Consider the following 23,393-nt stretch of genomic DNA (forward strand, 5'->3'; position numbering starts at 1 on the left):
TTCTCCAAGGTTTTCTATGTACCTAGTTGTAGGTTCCCCAAACCACGGGAAATTTATAAAATATTTAGATCAATAATTGTGCTTAAGCAGTCTCTAATAGGTGGTTCTTCAGATTAAAATTAAAAGCTATTGATATTATTGATAGATAGAATAGCCTCAATTATCTTAAAATATCAAAGTTACATACATTTGTTTTAAATTTGAGTTTGGTTCAAATTTTTTTGCTGGTTTCTGAAATTAAAGGCCACTTGTTTTTAAAATATCCACAATATTTAATAATAAAATCAAATCAACTTTTTGATTAGTCAAGGTTCTTTGTCCAAAAACCAAAAAATAAAAGGAGAACAAAAAGAAAAAATCAGAATCACTAGCTATAGCTATACGTTGATGAGGTCTACATTGTCAATAATGTTTTTGGAATAAACCAAGTTGAAGATAAAATAATGAAATTTGTTTTCTAGGTGGATATAAGTGAATACAATCTGATTTTATAATTTTCTGAAAAAATTATTGAAAATTTACCACCAATAATTTAATAAAAGAACTGCCTGATTAGATGATTGACAGAAGAAGTACGGTAATGTGGTTTGAAACAATTATGAAAAAAATACCAATAAAATTATTATGCATAAAAACAGCCCCTCTAAATAAATTTATAACTAACGCTTCTAATATTACAGTTTTCACCTTTAGAACAATTTAGAAAATTTATATTTCCAATTCAAATTTATGGCTTTGAGAATAAAAACAGAATTAAAAAACGAAATTCTAAATAAAATATTCAAAAGCAACGCCAACTCAAAATTTCAAAGAAAGAATCGGTTTTCATTTGTGGTCTATGTATTCCAGCAAATGTATTTCAGCAATTCGAAATACCTCTCCTAGTTTAGAAAAGATGGAAAAATTAAACTCTTTTGAAAATATTTCATTAAAAAAAAACCCACCCGCTTTGATAATTTTGAAAGAGTTTTGAACGTTTCTGTATTGATTAGTTTCATAGCCAGGAACATCATCCTTCTCTGAAAATGAGGTTTCAAATGAATAATTTGACTGAAGAAATTGATAAATTTTTGAAAATAAAAAGGAAATAGATTTATAATATTTCAAGTTCGCATAAACACATTCATCATTTATCAACCCCAAAGTGGTTAAATTTTTATCCCAACCACTTGAAAAGTCAACCCTTTCAGTATCAGTTCTGTTTATCCCTTTGTCTATCATATAACAAAAGTTTTCAAATTGAAAACAAAATCTAAAAAGAAGAATGAAAACATCAAATAGTACTTGCAAATACAATGATAACATCCCACTTATGTTTTCCTTAAAAAAATTTTGGTTTTTAATTTTCCTTGCAACTTCCAAAATATAGTCAGGTTTTGTATTTACAGCCGGAGATGAAGAAAACTCTTTGATATTAATTTCTTGTTTTGATGCTATTTTAAAGTCAATAAGAAAATTGATTAAAATGTTAATTGAGAGGTCGAGAATTAATAAAGAATCCCTATTTCTACCTTCATACAACATTTCATTTGGATTTAGTGCAATATTGGTCTTGAGATTTGTGGTGGGCTCTTGAAAAATTTTATCAATGTCTGATTTGTGGTTATTCAAGGATAAAAAATAGTCGCCAAGAACAAGATTAGATATCTCTTCCGATTTACAAGACCATATATTTCTCTTAATACAGTTTATATTAGCAAAGTTCGAGGTTAGCTGATTTAAAAGAACATAGTTATGAAGAATAATTGAATCGCGTCGGAGATAACTGTTTGATTGATCATCCTTGTTGTCAGAGTTATATTCTAAAAACAAGGCCCAGCAATTTATTGCATTGATTTGTTTGACATCTAGCTTATTAGTTTGCAAAGCCTGATCCAACCCAAATTGTAAACAAATTAATCCAAATTCAGATGTTTTGTAATCAATCTTGTTGTTTAGAATAATATCCCTTAATATGCTTTGAAAATTAAGATTGATTCTTTCGAATTGATTGTGAAATAATCTCATGAAATGCTTAAATTGTTCCACGTTCAAACATCGCCAAAACATTTCAAAATCAGGCAAAACACACGTCATTTCTTCCACAGTGAGAATGTTTATCCCTTCAACCTTATAAAGCTGAAGCAAAAACGTTGACAAATTGAAAACTGTATATACCGTCCTTAGTTTTGATTGATAGATAAGATACTTTTCAAAATAACCAGAGTCGATAATAGTTGTTGAAGTTTCAGTTTCAAAATCTGAACTTTTGCCTTTATAATTGAAACTTAATTGGTTTAGTTTTGAAGTTTTTATTAAATCAATCAAAGCATTCACCTGATTTACCATTGATGATATTTCTGGGGTTTTCTGTCCAAATAGCCCATAGATAGTACTTAAAGTAAGTGCTTGAATCAACCAAAGAGGAGATGAGTTATTGGGACCGGAAGAGTTCCTTTTGCGGATATCCAAGTAGACATGAATACATCTGCGCGAGGCCTCATACAAGTTTGAAGAGTCCGAGTAATCACCATTAATGGCAGCGCCGGTGGAAGCAAGTAATAATGGCAAGCAGACAATTGCAGCATCTTTCTCATCTTGAACTAATAAAGGATCTACTCCATTATTGATAATAACTGAGATGTTATAGTTATGTTCTTGTTCCCAGTGGCAATTGACTAATTTGAGCATATTTGTTTCATTAAGAAAAAAATGGTGAATAAATGGAAAGTGATTCAAAAATTTCAGTTTAAAAATATGAACATAATTATTTAATTTCGAAACGGAAGGAATTTTGGGGGATGTTATCCCTCCAAAGGGATATTTTTTAATTGTATTGTAAACCTTTGATTGCAAAGATAAAGTGAAAAGTACTTTATTGGAGAAAGAAGCAGATTTATAATAAAATGAATCAGAAACCTCTTCTGGCATTTCATCTTCTAGTTTATTAGCAAAAATATTGGAGGAAATAGAAGATAAGGGAGAATTTTCATTAGTTGATTTGTTATTTAATTCAGTTAAAAAATCAATAGAATTCAGCCCTTTGGATGAAGGGAGAATATCATAATAAGAATAGCCATGCATTTCACGATTTGAAGAAGTTTTGGGGATATCAACTTCATTATTAAATATATCTTTGATTAACCCATTATGAACGCGATCAATAGGTAAGATTGATGACTTTAAAGGTTTTTGCAAATAAATCTGTTTAATATTAGAATTGTCGGTTTGCTCAGAAAAAGATAATAGTGGGGTTGTGTTTGAGATATTCTTACTACTACCAATTTTTGAAAGAGAATAAGCATCTTCTATCGCCTGCTCATAGTTTTCAGTTATGGCCTTCAATCGAAAAAACCTATTATTCTTATCAGAAAAACATGAGTTTGTTTGATGCTGATTTTTGGAATGGTCAGAAAAATCAAGCTGTTTTGAATTATTAAAATCCTCTCCAAAATCATAAAACGAATAACCAAATAAAGAATCATCAATCGTGCGTGAGCTTTGGCTGTAACCAAATGGATGATTCTCTAGATAATCAGATTTGGTAGAATTATTCAATTTGGAAAAATGAGGAGATGAAGAACCTGAAGAACTGACTTTCTGCATTTGATTTTTATAAGAAAGAACCCTGTTATGAATTTCTGCAATATTTGAGTTTCTTAAAAGATCATGAAGTTTAGAAAATGAATTATCAGTTTGGTTCTTATGAGAAATCATCACTTTTTCATAATCATCAACATTATTATCAGCAAACCGTTCAGAATCATTGTAAGTTTGTAGGACATTTGTTAGCCACTCCTCAGCACCAGGAGACTCAACTCCATATATATTATAATCGCCATATAAATTATTTTGAGATGAAATTTCAAAATTCGGTTTGATTGAATCTGGCGGCAAATTTTCAATTGGAAGATTTTTTGTACTTATATAATCGAATTCAGAAATAGAGGTTTGGTTTTCTGCCGAATTGGGATTCACAAGTCCCAAAGAGTTTTGATTATTATTTTCCAAAGATAATTCAGGAACAACTTTTTGTGAATCTTTCAAAGCACCATCCAAAAAACCAGAATCAAGTGCAGTAAGTTGAGGTGTAGAGAACCCAATCGAGTCAACAAAATAATGTTCTTGAAAATGGTTTATTTCATTACTTGGTGAAAAATTCGAATTATCGGCTGGCATATTTAATCTTGGAATTGCATAATTTTCAGCACTTGCGGCCGAAAATGAAGCCCTTCGTTTTCTGGGGATTATTTCATTTGATATATTTTCATTTAAAGTTTCAAATTTGGAAAAAAGAGATTTAGGATAAGCGTTATTAAAAATTCCAGTGGGTGGGTTGTTCTCATTTGATTTTATTTTACCGGGTAAGTTTTGACTAATATTATTCTTCAGAATACTATTTTGGTTATCCCTTTCAGGCAACAGCTCAGGAAAAACTTTGTGCAAAACAGAATGGCGATTTGAATCACAGGACAGTATTGATTCTGTGCTATTTGATGACTTATCGCTAATTTGGCAATCTTCCTTTACCAGTCTTAAATTTGAATCAGTTTTAGAAAAACTACTATTGGAAACAGTTGAAAGGTCTGAGCTGGGTTTTTTGAGTTGCCTATGGAATTGATTTCGTTCAACTATAGAAGCAGGAACTTTTGCATTGGATCTTCTTCTCCTTAACCTTTTAACAGCATCAGCACAACCCCCATGCAATTTTTCGGCATGCCTAAGTAACAAATCTCTTCTGGAGAACTTTCGGTTACATACACCACATACAAACGGCTTTTCTTTAGTATGAGACCTTTCATGTCTCTTTAAATGCTCTAGTCTGGCAAAAGATCTTAAACAAACGCCACATTGATATAGCCGAGGTTTTCCAGATGGGGTATAGCCAAGTACAGTGGAATTGTTGTGAGAGATCAACGGAAATGTTTGTTGATGATTCTGCTGCTGCAATTGTTGCTGCTGCTGCTGCTGTTGTTGTTGTTGCTGTTGTTGTTGCAGCTGTTGTTGTTGCAGCTGTTGTTGTTGTTGTTGTTGTTGTTGTTGAAAATTTTGCGGTATAAAATTCTGCTGTTCAAAATTCTGCTGTACAAAATCCTGCTGTTCAAGCTTTTGTTGTTGAAGCTGATGTTGATTGGGCAATAGTGACAGCAGTATACTGGAAGGAAGAGCTGAAAACTGAGAAGAAAATAAATTCGAAGCGCCCATATTTAAAGATTTGCAATTTGATGATGAAACTGAGTTGCTATTGTCCAGAAAAAAATGATTATTGTTTTGCTGCTGGAAGAGTGTGGGTGAATCCTGGTTATATTGAGAACTAAATTGTAAGTGTTGGACTTGTTGTAAATGAGTATTTTTCGCAATAGTTTCAACAAAAGACAAAGCAGTCCTATCTTCTGTGCTGGCAGAAAGACAAATATTTGAGTTTTGGACCTGAGTTCCCTTTGATGTTTCTGCAGATTTGCTCATGGTATGTGATTGAGATGAGGAGGAGAATAAAATGGAGGAAAAAACTAGTAAAAAATCTTCTTTAATAAAAAAAGAATTTTTTTACCCTATTATAGTATATGGCGAGTGGTATTGTTCTTACCAAGAAAGTAAAAAGACAATAGTAAGATAATCCTTAGTGAGCTATTGAAATGTTATTGGAATCCAGAAAAACAGTGTGATATGGGGAAGTAAGTAATTCGGAAGCTTGGAACATGTAGGGTAGTCAAAACAGCCCCACACTATAATTACCCGGCACACAACTTAATAGGATTCCATTGGAAAAACTATTAGCAAGTCTCACGCATAAAATGGAGGCACCTGACTGATAATATACCGGTGTAGCACTCGAATCCTCTAATTCGCGGTTCAAAATGCTTCATTCGATTCCTGTAAATGCTATAAATAGGTTCAATAATATTTAAACAAGCAGGTAATTAAAGTAAATGTTATACCCGCAATGGAATTGGTTTACATTAGGTATCCCAACCATAAGGGGATAATTTAGAGAAATCAATTGAACCATTTTGCAACCTCACTAAAATAAAATCAATTTCCAATTACCTTTTGTGGAAAATTACGAAGCTTTCGGAATACCAATGTTTGAACAACAAGGGGTAAACATTTCATTTGCCTTTCGAACAACGGAAATAAAGCACGCCGCAACCAAAAAACCCAACTGCACAAGCAATTTGCTTATCTTGAAAAGTTAACCAGACAAAGAATTTCAAGCCATTTAAAAGTGATTCCGTTAGTAGTAGGATATTGAAGTCCGCCGAAATCTGATAGTTTCCTTAATGGTTCCGTAATCCATTTTCGTTATTTGAAAAGCGAATGAAATGTCTACCCCTCGTTGTCCAACTGCTGCTAACAGGGGAAAATCATCCAGCTTAAATACTATTACCACTGATTTAGTCAAGACAATCTAAGTTAAAGCCTATACATTTTTGTGCTGGAAAACCACTGGACATGCCTTTCAATCAAGCCTTTATTCCTCCACTTCTGGAATAGACACACATAGAACTTAATAGAAGACACTCTCCTAACGGTCTCTATGAAGTGGATGAGATCCCAGATAGTATTCCTTGGTAGCTAAAAGCAGATTTTCAACCTTCAGGATTTCGCCAACAGAAATCTTACAGAAGGTTCGGAAAAACAGACTCAACCTTTAGTAGGTGTTGTGACCACCATTTTTCTTTTGACAAGCCAACACAGTGCAATAATCAACATTTTGGAAATACTAATAAAAAGAAATTTGGTGTTGATTAGGTCCATGCTTTAGAGATTTTTGGAACCGGCTTGGTTTATGACGAAGATTCAACTGTAAATACAAAACTGTCAGGAAGCCCCCACACTGTTTGATTAAGTACTCTGAATCCCACAACAAATTCACAACTTCTTTCAATCACTTACAGTAGTTACATTACATGATCAAATTTAATTAGGAAACTTCAAGAGAAATATTGTGTAAGAACCAATCCACCTCTCACACAAGTTTTTTCCTACTTTGAAAAATTTTGTTGTAAATTTTTTGATGGGAGTTTTATGAAAAAAGTTATAAATTTCTTGAGGAACCCAGACTATAAATTTGTTCTAGTCAATCACTCTTATTTTATTTGACTTAATGATTGAATGTTAACTAGAAAATTGGCAAAAGAAAGAAAACAAATAATAAAACAGCAATGAATGAATAAATGAGATCAATGAATGAGATAAATGAATGAGATGGCTAAATGCCGGATTTTATCCTCTCATATTTTTTTTATATATGTTAAATATTGATGATACACAAAATTTATTTGTCGAATTTAATTTGGATGATGATAGCTTTTCTTCGTTTTACTTAAATTATTAGTTTCTTAACAGATCATTTTGTGGAGGTTGTTTGATTAATAAATAGTTTAAGTTTAATTTGTGCTGGAAAGATTTTAGCAGTGAAATGAATGCTAGTTGGAAAGTTATGATTTGAATTGGCACTTAACACTACTTTATATATTTTGATTTGAGCGTTTATTAGTAAATAATTAGAATTCAATTTAAATCGACTTTTATATTTAATTAGAAGTACATCAATCAAATGAACAGTATATTCTAAAGAAAGTTGCAAACTGAAAAGAATTATACACTTTTATTATCTCTATAATAAGCCTCTTCCTCAGCATCAATCACATCTTTATAAGAATATAAATCCATTTCTTCAAAAGATATAATCTTAGATTTGAAAAAATACTTATATCCAAAATATAAAATAAAAAATATTGGAATGCCAATGTAAGCACTGATAAAAGTTTGATAATCAAATCGAGATCCAAGACCATAATCCAAGAAAACAGAGTAGTTTTTCAAAAACAATAAAATGATAATAAAAGAAAGAGCAAAATACGATGAATATGGAGAGCCAAAAGCAGTATAATACATTTCTGTTTTTCTTTCAATACCCTGCACTTTTACTGCTTTAACAAATCGAAGATGACATATCAAAATGCCAGCATAATTCAACAATACAAAAACAGTTACCACATTTACAAAATATTGATAAATCTTTTTTGATGATTCAGTTGAGTTCATATAACCAAGAACATAAAACATGCCACAAAACCCAAGAGCATTATAAGGAATACCCTTCTTGTTTGTTTGAGAAAAAACCTTAGGTGCCATTCCATTAACCGCTAGCCCATAGAGCGCCCTTATAGCAACATATAATTCCGTATTAGAAGATGTAAAAACAAAAATTAATATACAAGCATTAATTATATGAGGAAGAACTGGAATACCGGCGTTTCTAATCGCAACCACAAAAGGAGAAGAAGCAGCAGAAGACCGAAAGGAAACAATTGAAGTATAAAGATTGGGATCATCATATGAAAGAATCATTCCCAAAAACAAAACCAAAAAAATATAAACTGGTCCAATTGTCCAAAATATAAGATTGTGAGCTCTATAAATATTTTTCCTTATTGGAGATTCTGTTTCGCCTAGTGCAATTCCATATAACTCAAAGCCAAATAAAGCAAAAATAGAGGGTTGAAAAGATGCAAAAAATGCAGCAGCTTTACCATTACTTCCTTCAAGAGTTTTGTATGGAGCAAAAGCACCTGGATCATTCCAAAACTGAAAACCGATTGTTTTGTGTTCCGGATTACCTCCAATTGTCAAAACCAAAGAAAAAAGTGTTAATCCAACAATAACAGTTATTTTAAACAGAGCAAAAAACCTAATAAATATGGCATATGAATTCACGGCTAAATAGTTTGTTGAAATGTCAGCGATCATTATTATTGTAATCCAAACTGCTGGATTAACAGTATCTCTATCAACCCAATAGCCAATTGCAGATGAGGCAGCGCTCATCTGAGATGGTCCAAGAATAAGATATTTAAACAAAAATGTATACCCAACTGCAAAACCAAATGCAGGCTCCACATACCTAGAGGCATATCCAGCAAATCCATCTGGTAAAGGTATATATGTCGCCATTTCACAGAGAGAGGAGAGTACAATGTATAGAGTAACCACTCCAAAAATAAAAGTTAAAAGTAAGGTGGCAGGTCCACCAGTAAATAATGCCAGTCCTACCATTATTGTGATACCTGAGCCTATTGTTCCACAAAACGAAAGAGCAGCTAAATCATAATATTTTAATTTATGGACAAGTTTATGACCCTCTGTTATCGCTAAAGGTTGTTGTGATGTAATTTGGTGTAATTCGTAGGAAACTTGGCGATATAAAGTAGAAGAGGTGGATGTTGTGTTCAAAGATCGATTTTCAATCGTATTTTCAGATTCCAAACCAGGTAGAGAATTTATCCTATCTTCAGTTCTGATAGAATTTTTATTTTCTTTTAATGATTCTTGATGATCTAAGCCAACGAAAGACTCTAAGTCAGAGTTTGATAAAGGAGGATGAAATTTAAAAAATGAATTGAATGAATTTTTTCTTCTAAGGTGTGGAGAATCTTCTTCTCCATCCTCGACTGCATTTTCAGATATCGAAGTCTTTCTTGAAGAAAACTGATTCGCCATAAAGATATATAATCCTAGAAAATTACTTATACCAAAGAGGAAGATATGAGAAAAGAGAGAGAAGCTCTATATCAAATACGAGTCATCTAAATCCAAGTATTTCTATCATTTTCAGGATTAAACAATTTATAAAATCTTTTTCTATGCTCCGATCATCTTTAGAACTTTTATACATTCTGCACTGGATATTAAAATGTTAACTTAAACGAATCTAGAATTAACAGAATAATAAAAGTAATAAAAACAAACAATCAAAAAATAAAACTTAACATAGCAAGAGTACCGTAAATGTTCTTCAACAGGACAGCTCTTCTATGTATTAGAATATCTAATTGTTTAACACTAATGGGTCTCATTAAGCGAGAATATTCATTAACATTTAAGAAGCCAAAAATTACTAACATATGATGATCATCTGTTAATAGAACCGAATCATCAGATAATGGCTGAAAAAATAGCAGATCCAACAAACTAACAAATTTGTACTTGTCCATCAGTCTGGATATTTTTTAGTGGTCAAACATTATAAATGTTAGGTTTCTACAAAAAAATACAATAGAAAATATGTCCTAGATGCTAGTTTTTACAATTGGTTGCACAAGAAACGAGCGCTTTTTACAAGCATAGCAGCACCAACAACGAATCACTATAGGGTTGCCGAGTTCTCTCCAAAACCACAATTTAGGTGTCTCTTATTGAATGGTCTATATGGAACTAGTAGCTGATGACCTATGTTATAATCTCTATTGGAGCACATCATATTTGATATCTTGGTTTTACTCATATTTCTTAACTTTCAATTGTGTTGATTTAGTTAGTTTTATTCTGTTTTTTTTTTTTGGTTTTTGATTAATCAATGACAGTAGTATTTTATTTCATCAATAGGCATTGTCAATCGTGCGCCAAAAATTTAAAATTTTGGCTTGGAACTTGCTTTAACAGTTTACAGCTTGCTCTCAAAACTGACAAAAGATACTGTACCAACAGTAGACACGAAAAATACAATTACAACACTTTTTCAGGAACAACATAAAGTGCAATTTTCAGACAATTGGAACTTGTCGATTTAATGAGAAATCAATAACTTATTTCTTTGCAAAAGCGAGAAATTACTACATTAGAACAAAGTTCACTTGAAGGTATAATTGAAATATGCAAGCAGAATCCAATAATAACTGTTATAGCAAGTTCATGATAATTTATCAAGGTGATCCTTTTGCTGGAAATGGTGTTATGTTGTAATAATTAGCTAATGCTTAGATAATCCCCCCGAGGAGGGGGTACTAATCTTTCTAGGTTTTAATACACAATAGGTCTTGATAATATAATGGATTCACTTCAGCACAGGGATTATATTTGAAATCTGAAAAATTCAGTCATCATAATAAGCAAATATATTTTAAGATAACTTAACTATATACTTATATTAATGATTTATATTCTCTTTTTACAGGTTATATTTTAAAGGAGAGCTCAGTTTCTTTATATACTGATAGAGCAATGATTATCAACAAAAGTCGTAGTGGCCGTAGCCTTAACATGGGACAGTGCCCCACCCCCTCCTGCCTCTTCTGCTCAACAAACTGTAGCATTTGATATGAATTTTTTTTTAAATTGATCTTAACAAGAGTCTCTATGTCCCATTTTTAAGGCTTCTGCTGTAAATTCTATGAAGGGAGTTGAAGGCAGAGTTGCAAACTTTTTGTGAAACTCATAGTACACATGTGAGAATTTCGTCGCGAAAAAATGCAGCTTTACTTCAGTTTGCTGACAAGAAATATATCTTGCGAAATTTTTTTCGTGCAGAATTTGTTTTGCAAAGAGACTCGTTCTGATCCAAACTATCTCTACTTTAGTATATATCATTCATTCATATCATCACCGTTGTATTTCTCAATAAAAAGTTGCCCGCAATTAGTAATCATATTCAGCTGAAAGATCTTATTTTGGTTTTGCACTATTTCTACCTTTCATTTTGATAAATTTATTTTTATGTCAATGTGTCCAGAAAGCTCCTCTTTTGATTCTGATGATTTAATTTCCAAAACCCTCAATAATCTTTTATTCAGTGAATCGTTGGCTGTTAATCATTTACACGAGCAGTACAAATTTTCACCTTGGTCAATTAATCTGTTTCATTATTCACTACATTCAATTAAAAAAACTTTGCAATCCAATGGAAAAATAGTTGTTTCTGGCATTGGAAAAAGTTATAAGCTTGCGAAAAAAATGGTTGCAACTCTATCTTCATTTTCGATTAATTCAGCTGCTCTTCACCCTGTTGAAGCTTTGCATGGTGATTTAGGTGTGATTAAAGAAGGAGATGCACTTATTGTTATTAGTTCTTCTGGTAACTCAATAGAAATATCACAATTACTAAATCATGTTGATAATGAAGTTAAAATTATTTTATTAACTTGTCAAAGAAACTCAAAATTAGAAAGAAATGAAAAAGTGAACAGTCTTATATATGCCGAATTACCTTTTTCATGCAAAGAAGAAAATGTTTATGGTATAAATGCACCAACGATTAGCACTACATTGTTGATGATTTTAGCCGATTGTTTTTCTGTTTGCTTATTCAAATCTTTAACAAATGACGACGACGAGAGGAAAATATTGTTTGGCAATAAGCATCCTGGAGGTGCAATAGGTGAAGCTTACAATTCACAGATGTCCGCTATAGATCCCGAACCAACTTTTAAAGAATATTTTCTTGAACCTAATTTGAGTTCCAGTCAATCCTCAACTACCGATTTTGATATTTTTTCATCTGAAAACCAATCTATCACCTCTGCCTGTTATTCACCAAATGAAGGATTGAAAAAAAATTCAAAACCTGATAGTTTTCAAACTAATATCGAACTATCCTTTGATTTTGATTATTCTTCTCAATTTGTTATTGATTATTCTTTGTCTAGAATGATTCACTGTGAAAAAAATAAAGCCAAAATGTTTTACTCTGAAAATTTCAGAAATCAAATTCTTGAACATTTCAATATTGAATCTGAATTAAAATTTCTTCAGACGGTTTGTTCAACCGACTTTATTGTTGATTATGATTATAAATCAGGTTTATCTTTTGCAGCCAGATCACTGGAATTATTGCGCACGTACAATCTTTGTAATGATTCGTATGGATTAAATGAAAATGACGCTCGGTTAAAAGAACTTAATTGGAGGCTTTGCAATATTTTCAAAAGAGTTGTAACTAATTAAATGACCGTTTTCTCTTATCATTAACAGCAATCTATTTGATATGATCTTTTTAGTTTTATAACTATCATAATTTTACAGTTTATCAGTTTTTTTGTTTTGTTTTACCTAGACGCTTCGAAGTGAAACAAAAACATTATATATCAATAGATTGGTCGAGTTCTATTTCTTTAAAATCAATACATGCTGCGACTTAAAAATATTCCTTTTTTTATGAAATAGTGGTTATTATATATTTCCAAAAGAAAAAGTCAAATAATGTTTGAACATTATTTATAAATTGGTATATCATGAAATGTGACATTTCCTTCCATTATATATGCAATTTTAACTCACTAGCTTTTAGACATCTTTAGATTAACTAAAAAAATGATTTCTTTATATCTTTAAAGCTCTTTATGAGTAAATTTATAGGAAATTTGGAGTAATATTACTCTACTTTTGATTTTTTTTTCTGTTTTTGTGAAAAGTGGAAACTAGACAACCAAAACCTAACGCCACTCCTTTCTATTATTCTGCTTTTTGGCACTCATTCAGACTCCTCTCAACTGGAGGCGTATTCGTATGGTAGTGTGAGAAACATATCAAATTTTGTGGCCAAAACATATTTGGTTGGCGGAAGTAACGTATTTGGAGCGGATTTAATTTTAATTGTTTGGTGGTCCATTTGAACAGGGTACCTGATCCATATGAAGTCGACAAAGTGATTCATTATGATCTTGACCTATTCACCCATACTAAACCTCATCAATCTAGACAATCATATTTTTAATCTCGAAATATTAATTGTTTTATATGCTGTAACAAAATAATCTCTCATAGTGCTTGAATTCAACATAATCAAATTATGCTGCGAAGTAAACGAACTTTTTCCAGTAAGAAAACTAGAACGAACACCAAGTTGATCAAAATCGAAAAAACAAGCTCTTCTAATAATTACAGCTTTAAGCACTTTTCTCGGTTATTTGTGAATAATAATGTTCCAGATCATTTGAAGAAGCTTTTTGAAGGTAAGTTAGTGTACAATAATCGCTATGAAGCTTCCTCTGATGAAACTGATGAAACTGATGAAACTGATGAAATTGTGTCTGATAGTGATGATTGTCAGATTGAAATCCCCCGAAAAGCTGAAATAAAGAACATTCAAGCTGGTCATAAAGACAAGTCAAGCGCTACAGAAAAAAAAACCAATCCAGAAAAGAAGCCAAATGGGATTAAAGTTTTTGATATATTCCGTAATAGAAACTCTTTTACTGTCCATATTTCAAATCCAAAACATTTGCCCAAACAAACTAATGACTGTTTCTCAAATTTAAATCTGTTTTCAAATGCTGGGTATTTTTCAAATTCTCTAGTACACGAGCTTGAAAGGCTAAATCAATGCTATTTTAGAAGCTGCTATAGAAATTTTTTTGTTAATACCAATTATTCCACACTAACACCAAACTATAAAATACTACTGTCTACAGAAGTAAATGCATTTGCATGGTTTTTGAACGCTGAGCATATAAAAACAGGAAAATCAAAATATTGTTTTTTGATAAAATTTAATCAAGAGAAATTTCTTCACCCGAGAGTATTTCGATTTCACCTTATTGCAAATAGAACCATTTTTATTGATGACACTGTTTGTTATATACATCAACCCCTTGATGTTTATTTCAATTGGAAAGTTGTGCTTAATCCATCCAATTCATAGCTCTCTTTACTCCCTTTTCCCATAATTCCCATTCTCTCTGTCTCTGATCTTCACTCATTTGACAGTGGAACTCTCTTTTTGAATTGGCAGAATTTTTCGACAATGTTTTGGTAGCCTGATTTGTAGCAGATCTGACGTCATCTAAGTCCTTCCATAATCTAAGGGAAGAATCTTGAAAAGACAAGCCTGCTGCAATTGCCGCACCCAAAGCTGTAGATTCAGAAGTTGTGGACCTTTCAATAACAATTTTGTCACCCAAACAATCTGCTTGCATTTGCAAAACCTCGTCACTTTTTGACATTCCTCCATCCACTCGTAGCAATGAATTGGTGATAACAGCATTTTCAGCGCTTTTGAAGTCCGCTTGCATTGAGTTTATAACAGATCGTATTTGCTGGCAAATACCAATAATTGCTGCCTTGCAAATATGTGAGCTATTTGTGTATTGTGTTAGTCCAAAAATTGATCCTCTTGCTTTGGGGTCCCAATAAGGAGAGAAAAGTCCAGAGAAACAGGGTACAAAGACAACACCTGCAGTGTCTGCTGCTTGCGAAGCTAACTTTCCAATATCGCTTGACTTTTCAATCAATCTTAAGTTATCTCTTAGCCACTGCACAACAGAACCAGCAACAGCCACAGATCCTTCTAATGCATATGTTGGTTGACCACTAATCTGTGGAAACCAGTAACCTACTGTTGTCAAAAGTCCATTGCTTGAAATAATCTTTTGTTTTCCGGTGTTATATAAAATAAAACTTCCTGTCCCATAAGTGCACTTTGAATTATTTAACTCAAAACATGTCAATCCAACCAAAGATGATGATTGATCACCAATAGAGCCGCAAATCTGCACATTTGATAAGTGTTTTTCGATTAATTGAGTTGCATCAGTTGAAAGTTTAAAGTGTTTGCTACCAAATTTTTCAAAATTCGGTAATGTGAAAAAACCAAAATTTTCTGAGCAGGAGGTTATTTTAGGAAAAACAATGTTACGATGATCAATATTCCAGAGCTCAATAAGAGAATTATCGAACATATTGGTTTCCAAATTCATAAACATGGTCCGTGAAGCATTTGTAACATCTGTCAAATAATTGTGGTCTTTCGTGAAATTGTAAATTAACCACGTATCGATTGTACCGAACATTATTTTGTCAACTGAAGATATATCAGTGGTATTGTTATTTTTGCTGGAATTATAGATCTGTTTAACTTGGGGAGCATTATCGATCAACCATTTTAATTTTGAGCTTGAAAAGTATGTAGAAGGAACCAATCCCGTTTTCTGCTTTAAGTCCAGAAGTTTTTCTGGCCTGCAAGAATTGATAAATGAATCAACAATATGAGATGTTCTAGTGTCAGACCAAACAATACCAGAATATAATGGACAGCCAGTATTTCGAGACCAAACAAGAGTGGTCTCTCGCATATTTGTGACTCCAATACCCAAAATCCTAAAGGGCTTTTGATTTTTGAATTTTGAATTTGAAATCAGATGATTCTTTTTCTCTAATAGTTCAACAACCCTGGATACACATTGCACAACATTTTCTAAAATCTTGATTGGATTGATTTCAACCCAACCAGCCTTTGGAAAAATGAGAGTTGGGGCAGCTTTATAATTCATGTTTTGCTCAATTTCAACAAGCGATGATTGCTTAATTTCAACACCTTCGGCCGATAAAAATGATTCAAAACCACTGCCTCTCGAAAAATCGGGTTTGAGTTTGATAGCATCAGTAGGCGTGTTTTCATCTTGAGCACAATTTGATGAGGTTGAATATTCAATTTGATGATTTGCAATTTCGTTGGCATTGCGGTCAAAGATGATAGCCCTCGTGGAGGTAGTTCCCACATCGATAGAAAGAATAACAGGAATTGACATTTTTTAAGAGTGTTGAAATAAAATAAAATGTTATCAGATGAATTGAAATAAGATTGTTGATGTGAAATAAAACCCAGTTCATGTGTTTGTGTAGACCAGAGAATAACGACTGAAGTGGCCCTGACAAGATCAAATGAAAAGCAGATATTAGAAACCAGTTACTGATAGATTGTATAGTCTTACTATTTCTCCGCAAAATAAATTGCTGTATTTGATATTTATGGTTGCTACCAGGGAGAAAAAAAATTGGGTTCCAAACGCTATTAATATCCAGTGTGGGTTTTGTGATTCAATTGGGAGTAATATGCTAGAATTCTTGTTCTTGTGATGTCGCCTAATATTGAGTCTGATTTTGCATCTCTACCAGCAGACATTTCGCAAAGCAGAAGTTGTACCAGAGAACTAATGGGCGGTATGCAGCCTCTGATGGTGATTGGCATTCAAAGCAGGAGGATAATCAAAGTGGATTTGGAAAACCCTGGTAAAAAAACACACAGAAACACTATTTATAAAATTAAAGAATGTTTGAAGCCAGAACTTGGTGAGTTTTTGGGCACGATGGTTCTAGTAACATTTGGAGATGGAGTGGTAGCTCAAGTTCGACTTTCAAACCAAAATGCTGGCAACTACACTTCCATTGCATTGGGGTGGGCTTCTGCTGTGATGTTGGGATTCGTTGCTAGTGGAGGAGACCCAGGTCATTTGAATCCAGGCGTGACAATAAGTGCAGCAATATTTAGAAGATTTCGCTGGAAAAGAGTGCCATCTGTGATATTAGCACAGTTGCTAGGTGGGTTTATCGGTAGCTGTGTGGTATACGCTACATACGTTGGATCAATCAATCAATTTGAAGGTGGACCAGATATAAGAAGCATTTTTGGGGAGAAGGAAACTGCATCCATATTTTGCACGTTTCCTCAATCGTATTTAACTTGGAGCCAAAAATTCATTTCAGAATTGATTCCAAGCATTTTACTTCAAATTGGTATATTTAGTTTGTCAGATTTCCATGGCCATACATCTCCATCAAACACCTGCTTGCCAATCGGTTTATTTATATTGATTCTTGCCATCGGCTCTTCTTTTGGGTTTCAGACTGGTTACGCTATTAATATGGCAAGAGATTTTGCACCAAGAGTGGCTGCCTCCTTCTTAGGTTATGGAGTGACGATGTTTACAGCATATGATCACTATTTTTGGATTCCTATTGTCGCTCCAATAATAGGTTGTATTATTGGAAGTATCATTTACGACACACTTATATATACAGGGGACGATTCTCGTATCAACCAGAAAGTGTTTGGTGTTACCAAAAAGATGAAAATCAGTTCAACCTATTTTTAAATTGGAGCTCACAATTTCATGGTGTGAGTAGCATCTGGCTGGGGGAAGTTGGTGCTGACGCTGGTGCTGGTGCTGAAGAAGGAGATGGAGCAAGATTTACAGTCAAAGTGAAGCAATTACCCTGTCTACGAAGCTGCCTTTCTTGAGTCTACCCTTTCTAAGGTGGGTAACGTGACGTCTGGAAAGCTCGTTTCCCCTTGGAAATAAGCCATACTTCCTCTCTATAGTCTTACAATCTTTTCCTTTAATGTTACACCTAATTACCTTATTCCACCCTGCTATTATCACTTGGAAATAAGGATACGTACAATCAAGTAATCTATATATACTAGCTGAAATGTTAATCACGTGTACCGTATCTCAACAGCCTTGTCAAGCTTGCTTTGTAGTTGCTGCTTATCAAGCCTGGTTATTACTTGGTTGTTAAACATTTTTTCGACTGGTTATTGGACACTAGTGAGAAAATGAATCCTCCCATTAAACACTCAAAAAAACTAACTAATTCGTTCTATACTTCTAGAAAAAAAAATTCACCACTGATTGTTGAACGCTTGCGAAACGCTTCAAAAAAACGAAAAATAAGTTTGGATCCACCTGAGATTATATGTCTTCTGGAGGATGAGGAAGATGTGGAGGATGTAGAGGATCTGGAGGATCTGGAGGATGAGCAAGTGCTAAAAACTAATAGAACCGTAATCCAGTTAAACTCCGATGATCTTAATCTCCAAAACACAGACTCTCGGAGTAACCCATCTTTTTCCTCTGCTAAAAACTCAAAATCAGAGCAGAGCACTTTTTCCAATGATTTTGAAAGCTCTATAAATGGAGAGCAAACCATCATTGATTTAGATTCTGATAATGAGACACCTCAGACAAATGCCAACGATAATGTGATAAATCTTGGATTAAAAACAGCTACTGTCATTAAACCATCAAGTTCTCTTGAAACCAAGTTGATTAAATCCGAAAACAAGCATAAATCGCATGACAGATTTCACCAGTCAATTTTTATAAATCTTGCAAAAAATTCATCTGAGGAAAAGCCCTTGCAGAAACAGGCAAAATTCTCCAGGTCTTTCTACTATCAGGGAACTGGTGAGTCTGTTTCAGCTACAAATACGGCTGTTTTGAACATTACGTCTGGAAATATAGAGGGACAGCATTTTACAACAAATATTAAAAACCACAACTGTACTAATAGTTGTGATGGTCAAACAAATAAATCCCATAACAATTTCTGTAATAATTGTGCTCTTCAGGATACAAGTTTGCTAGTTAACCCTAACCAAGATCTTTCCAAAGTTACAAGTGAAAGGAAACCAAAAGTTAATTCAGGTGGGCGAAATCTCATTGAACTCACAAATAAGGTTCTGTTTGAAGAAAAAACGAATAGTACTAATAATGATGATGAATCAATTCGGCGGTTTTGTCTTTCAAATAAGTTTATTAATAAAAACTCACATTTGGCTTTTCTGCGGTCTATTTATCCTACACGCTTTAGTGATTTTTTTGGAAATGATCATCTTGTTCATCCAGTGTATGGGTTTTTGCCTTGCTTTGCTACTGGGAATATGCTACCCAAATTACTAATTTTCTATGGGGAAGCTAAAAGTGGGAAAACAACATTGATCAATTTTTTTTTGCGCCAACTATCATCTCAAAAGTTTTTAATTAAATCATATAGTTTGGTTGAAGAGAGAAACGTCTCTCAGATTCGTCGAGAGCTTCGTCAGCTTCTGGACTTAGTTCAAACACTGAATTATTTGAAAAATAAAAGAATAATTGTATTTTTAGATGATTTTCAAGAATTGCTTGGTATTTCTCGTGATGGCTTTTTAAAATTGATTGAAAATAAAAAATTTCTCTTAATTTTATGTTTTAATGCAGATCCTTTGTTGTTCATCTCCAAATATTACTTATCATTTGCTTTTATTTTAAGAATTTCATCTCCGACAGGTGCTGCTTTTTTGGAATTTTTTAGAAAGAATCTCAGCAAAATCACTGACCTCAAAATTAAAGTGAAACTAAATAATATCCAGAGTAGTGTTATTGGGTCACCAACTAAAGATGGAAGTCAACAGTGCTTTAGCAACGATTCTTTGAAACTAGCATCCAAAACCTGCGGAGAGCACCTATCTATAGCCATTTTAGTTTTGAACACAATATTTCTAAATTATGACTTTTTTATGAAATGCAATCAAAACATCTCAACTGAAAATATGAAAACTTTTCTAAGAAAGCATAAATCTTATATTCTCGACAGTTGCTACCGAAAAGATATCATTACCTTAGATTTACAATCAGCACTCGAGAATGCGATTTTTAGTGATAATAAAAATTTAAGCATATATTATTTCTACAAATTGTTAGATTTAAATGTCCAACCTTTGACCATTGCTGGGAACTTGATTAAATTTGCTGGTAAGAGATTTTTACTGATTCCTCGTAAAAATAGGTTTAGTGATAATTCTGAAGATCAGCTATTTATGGAACTTTTAGACAAAAAACAACCTACAGAACTGATGGATGTTTCAACACAGCAGTCTCCCATAAAGCACAATTTTGGCTTAAATGACAAGGTTGAAAATCCTTGGGGACTTGTGCAATCCGATCCCAGAGAATATTCAGCTTTGACAGCATCAGTGGCTGCTTATGATTCCTTTGAAAATCTTGGAATGGATGAAGGATTGCTTTCTATAATACACGGGATTTATATAATGAGTGAAGTTGAGGATAGAACAGAGTGTCTTCCTAATTTATATCAAAAGATATCAAATTTGGAACTATTTTCAGCAGAAAACTCGGGTTTGTTGGACGCTGTAGAAAATAACATCAACGATATTGTTGTGAACAATATCAAAAATAGGTCTGAGTCATTGATAGCGTATGAAAAGTGCTTTGAGGAGTTTGATCGTTATTTTACTAATCTATAGGTAATTGAGCAGAGTGAGTGAGTTACACAACTCACTCTGAGTTTCGTATCTTTCTTTCTGTTTCTCAGTAACTTGGGTTTGCTTGGGGTCAATTTGGGGATAGCGCCTAACACGGAGAAGGCAAAACTGAATCTCCAAAAATCCAGCGTCTTGAGAAACAGAGAACACACCACCACACAAAAGAAAGTGCTGTGCTTGCTGTCTCCAATGGATTTTTCTGGTTTATTGCAACAATTGGACAGGAGGCCTTTAGATGGGAACATATCTTTATCTAATTTGGATGATACAGAACAGTATAAAACAACTCAAAGAGCTCTGCTTGCTTTCTCGCCTGTTGGTGATTACAATGCATCCCTACAAGCTACCAAAAATATCATGACTGAGCTTAAGGAGATCAGTGCAGCTTCTGTTGGTACGCTGGATAGATTCGATGATTCTATTTACGATTTCTTGATCAATAATGAAAAATTCAAAGGAGCCTATCATTTAATATTTGATAACCAAAGTAGGAAATCAACAATTGAAAATAATTACTCCCTAGAATTTAAGATGAAACCCCAATGTCTTGATGATATAATCGGGCTAAAATTTCACAAATCAGTTATTATTCACTCAATTTTTACGCAAACCAACCTACCCTCGTTTATTTTATACGGCCCTCCTGGTGTGGGTAAAACCTCCTTGGTAAATGTGCTTCATAAAGAATTTAGCCAACGATATAAATGCTTCAAAATGGATGCGATAACCATTGCCACGAATACGATGGAAAATTTGTGCAAGCAATACGCAAATGCGAAAAACCAGAATTGGAAAGCCCACTCTATTCAAATACTAACTCAAGAAACATTAGTAGAGGGACCGAAAACAATCATATTTATTGATGGATTGGATATCATTCCAAAGAATCAGCAGCAGGAATTATTACGATTGTTGGAGTTGGAGCATATATCCTTGATTGCAACATGTTCAGAAAACCTTTCAAAGCATATTATTGAGGATATCATTTCAAGATGTCACAATATAAAAGTCGATATCTTAGATAAAACGAATATGAAATACTTTGTTCAAAAGGCTATGAGCGCAATCAATGAAATTAGGTCCAGATCGTCTCATAATCGTGATGAATTATTGAATGAAATGTCTCATTATTCACTTTTTAAGTTTAGTCCTTGCTCAATTGATTATATTTCCCAACTATCCAAAGGCGATTGCAGAAATGTGATTAAAATGCTTAATGTATTAGATGGAGTCCATAGAGATTTTAATTCAATAGTAAACATAGATATTTCAAGCTTGGAAACGTTACTTAATGATGACATCTATATTTCCGAATGTAAACCGGTTCTTGATATAAACCTGGATTCCAATTTCAAAAGACTTGTGGTGGGTGAAGATGCGTATCTGAGAAATGACGGTTTAGCCTCTAAAGTATTTTTCAAGGTTTTTTCTTCTAATTTTTCAGTAAGTTTTGATCCACTTGTATTTCTGTTCTTTGAAAATATGGTTCGAGGTGAGGAGTTATTTTATTTGGATTTATTAGATCAAATTCAAAAGTATTACCAAAATATTTATCTTAACAGGAAGTTTTCTTTCTTGGATTTGAGAAATTTTATTAAAAATAATATGGATGATGTTGAACAACTAAAAATATTAAAGGATTTAAATTTGTTTTTTTCTGATATTTCAAAGGGCAGTGTTTCTGACTTTGTGATTCAAAGAAAATTTAGTATTATTGAACAAGGGAGATTTTGCTATGATATTTCTGCAATTAATGACTTTTATGAAATAATTGATCAAGCGGTTGATGATGAGTTAATGTTTTCTGACTGCTCTGCAGCCCCAGATTACGATAATTATTCAGACGTTTTAATATCATCGGAAATACCTAGTTATGCCACATTTATGGAGGTTTTTAAACACAAATTTTTCAGAGAAATAATTATAAACGGCGATGTCCAATGTTTATATAATTTGCTTTATCGATCAATATTAGAGAAAGAAAACTTTCGGGCTTATTTTTTTACTCTTGCTTTACTTTATGAAGATAATTATCGTTTTTCTCCTTACACTTTTAGTGTGAGTGATGTGTGTGATTTTTTGCGCCAGATTTCAGCAATCAGCATACCCAGCATAACAAAGAAGGAGTTCTCTTACAATATCTATGAGAGCTTTTCGAATCTTAATGATATTTTGGAAATTTGTGCTACTAAAGCAAATTTTCTAATTAAATATTACTATAGAAATTTCACAATATTCATTGATAAGTTGATTGAAAACATTCAATCTGGATATTTAATTACAAATATACAAGAAAATTTTGAAAGACACAGCAAAATCAACTTGTATTATTTAAATTCACAAGTTCCTTATCACCTAAGGAATGCTCCTGATTATCGAATGGCTGAGTTAGGGTTTTCAGTTGGTTATAAATATAATCCAAACTACAAATTCGGAAGGGTATTTCAAAAGTATTTACCCAATGAGCTTGAGGATCTATATGAAATAAAGTTCAACATAAATAATAAATGAGAGAAAAACAATAATTAAAGGAAGAACAATAATGATTTTGCAAAATAAGTTATATTAGAATATTTTGGAATTCAATAAAGGCAGCTAGACATCAAATAAACATCGGACCGAAAATGAAAAGCTTGAGTTCCATGCAATCAAGTATTTGATTTGATAGATACTAGAAATAAAAATAAAAAAGGTAAAAAAAATTGGGGCGCAAACACACCTTGGAATGACACTAGTAACTAAGCAAGAATGCAAAATTAAATACAAGTAATAGAATAATAGAATAGTAGAGTAAATAGTGAACGGTCAAGAT

General features: G+C 32.9%; 7 protein-coding genes across 7 annotated transcripts; 4 read left to right on the forward strand and 3 right to left on the reverse strand.

Annotated features, from left to right (window-relative positions):
• Nucleotides 1-825: 825 nt before the first annotated feature.
• On the reverse strand, nucleotides 826-5,445 carry ADR1 (DNA-binding transcription factor ADR1; the record flags this gene model as incomplete). The annotated part of the gene is made up of 1 exon (XM_020192138.1): nucleotides 826-5,445. One exon carries the CDS (start codon nucleotides 5,443-5,445, stop codon nucleotides 826-828), a length of 4,620 nt encoding a protein of 1,539 aa, XP_020044291.1.
• Nucleotides 5,446-7,611: 2,166 nt separating this feature from the next.
• On the reverse strand, nucleotides 7,612-9,129 carry ASCRUDRAFT_19702 (uncharacterized protein; the record flags this gene model as incomplete). The annotated part of the gene is made up of 1 exon (XM_020189601.1): nucleotides 7,612-9,129. A coding segment is annotated over one exon (1,518 nt), but the record flags the coding sequence as incomplete, so codon positions are not given.
• A 2,385-nt stretch (nucleotides 9,130-11,514) lies between these two features.
• Nucleotides 11,515-12,153, forward strand: ASCRUDRAFT_18558 (SIS domain-containing protein; the record flags this gene model as incomplete). The annotated part of the gene is made up of 1 exon (XM_020189547.1): nucleotides 11,515-12,153. A coding segment is annotated over one exon (639 nt), but the record flags the coding sequence as incomplete, so codon positions are not given.
• Nucleotides 12,154-14,381: 2,228 nt separating this feature from the next.
• GUT1 (glycerol kinase) lies at nucleotides 14,382-16,286 on the reverse strand (the record flags this gene model as incomplete). The annotated part of the gene is made up of 1 exon (XM_020190991.1): nucleotides 14,382-16,286. One exon carries the CDS (start codon nucleotides 16,284-16,286, stop codon nucleotides 14,382-14,384), a length of 1,905 nt encoding a protein of 634 aa, XP_020044294.1.
• Nucleotides 16,287-16,712: 426 nt separating this feature from the next.
• ASCRUDRAFT_40091 (aquaporin) lies at nucleotides 16,713-17,630 on the forward strand (the record flags this gene model as incomplete). Its single annotated transcript, XM_020190992.1, has 1 exon — nucleotides 16,713-17,630. The coding sequence occupies one exon, from the start codon at nucleotides 16,713-16,715 to the stop codon at nucleotides 17,628-17,630; it is 918 nt and encodes a 305-aa protein (XP_020044295.1).
• Nucleotides 17,631-17,912: 282 nt separating this feature from the next.
• Nucleotides 17,913-20,802, forward strand: ASCRUDRAFT_78237 (ATP-binding protein). The gene has a single exon (XM_020194180.1). It carries the CDS (start codon nucleotides 18,095-18,097, stop codon nucleotides 20,561-20,563), a length of 2,469 nt encoding a protein of 822 aa, XP_020044296.1. The 5' UTR covers nucleotides 17,913-18,094; the 3' UTR covers nucleotides 20,564-20,802.
• On the forward strand, nucleotides 20,667-23,345 carry ASCRUDRAFT_130158 (P-loop containing nucleoside triphosphate hydrolase protein). The gene has a single exon (XM_020189020.1). It carries the CDS (start codon nucleotides 20,771-20,773, stop codon nucleotides 23,090-23,092), a length of 2,322 nt encoding a protein of 773 aa, XP_020044297.1. The 5' UTR covers nucleotides 20,667-20,770; the 3' UTR covers nucleotides 23,093-23,345.
• Nucleotides 23,346-23,393: the final 48 nt, after the last annotated feature.

This window comes from Ascoidea rubescens, assembly GCF_001661345.1.
Source record: "Ascoidea rubescens DSM 1968 unplaced genomic scaffold ASCRUscaffold_22, whole genome shotgun sequence".
Taxonomy (NCBI): domain Eukaryota; kingdom Fungi; phylum Ascomycota; class Saccharomycetes; order Ascoideales; family Ascoideaceae; genus Ascoidea; species Ascoidea rubescens.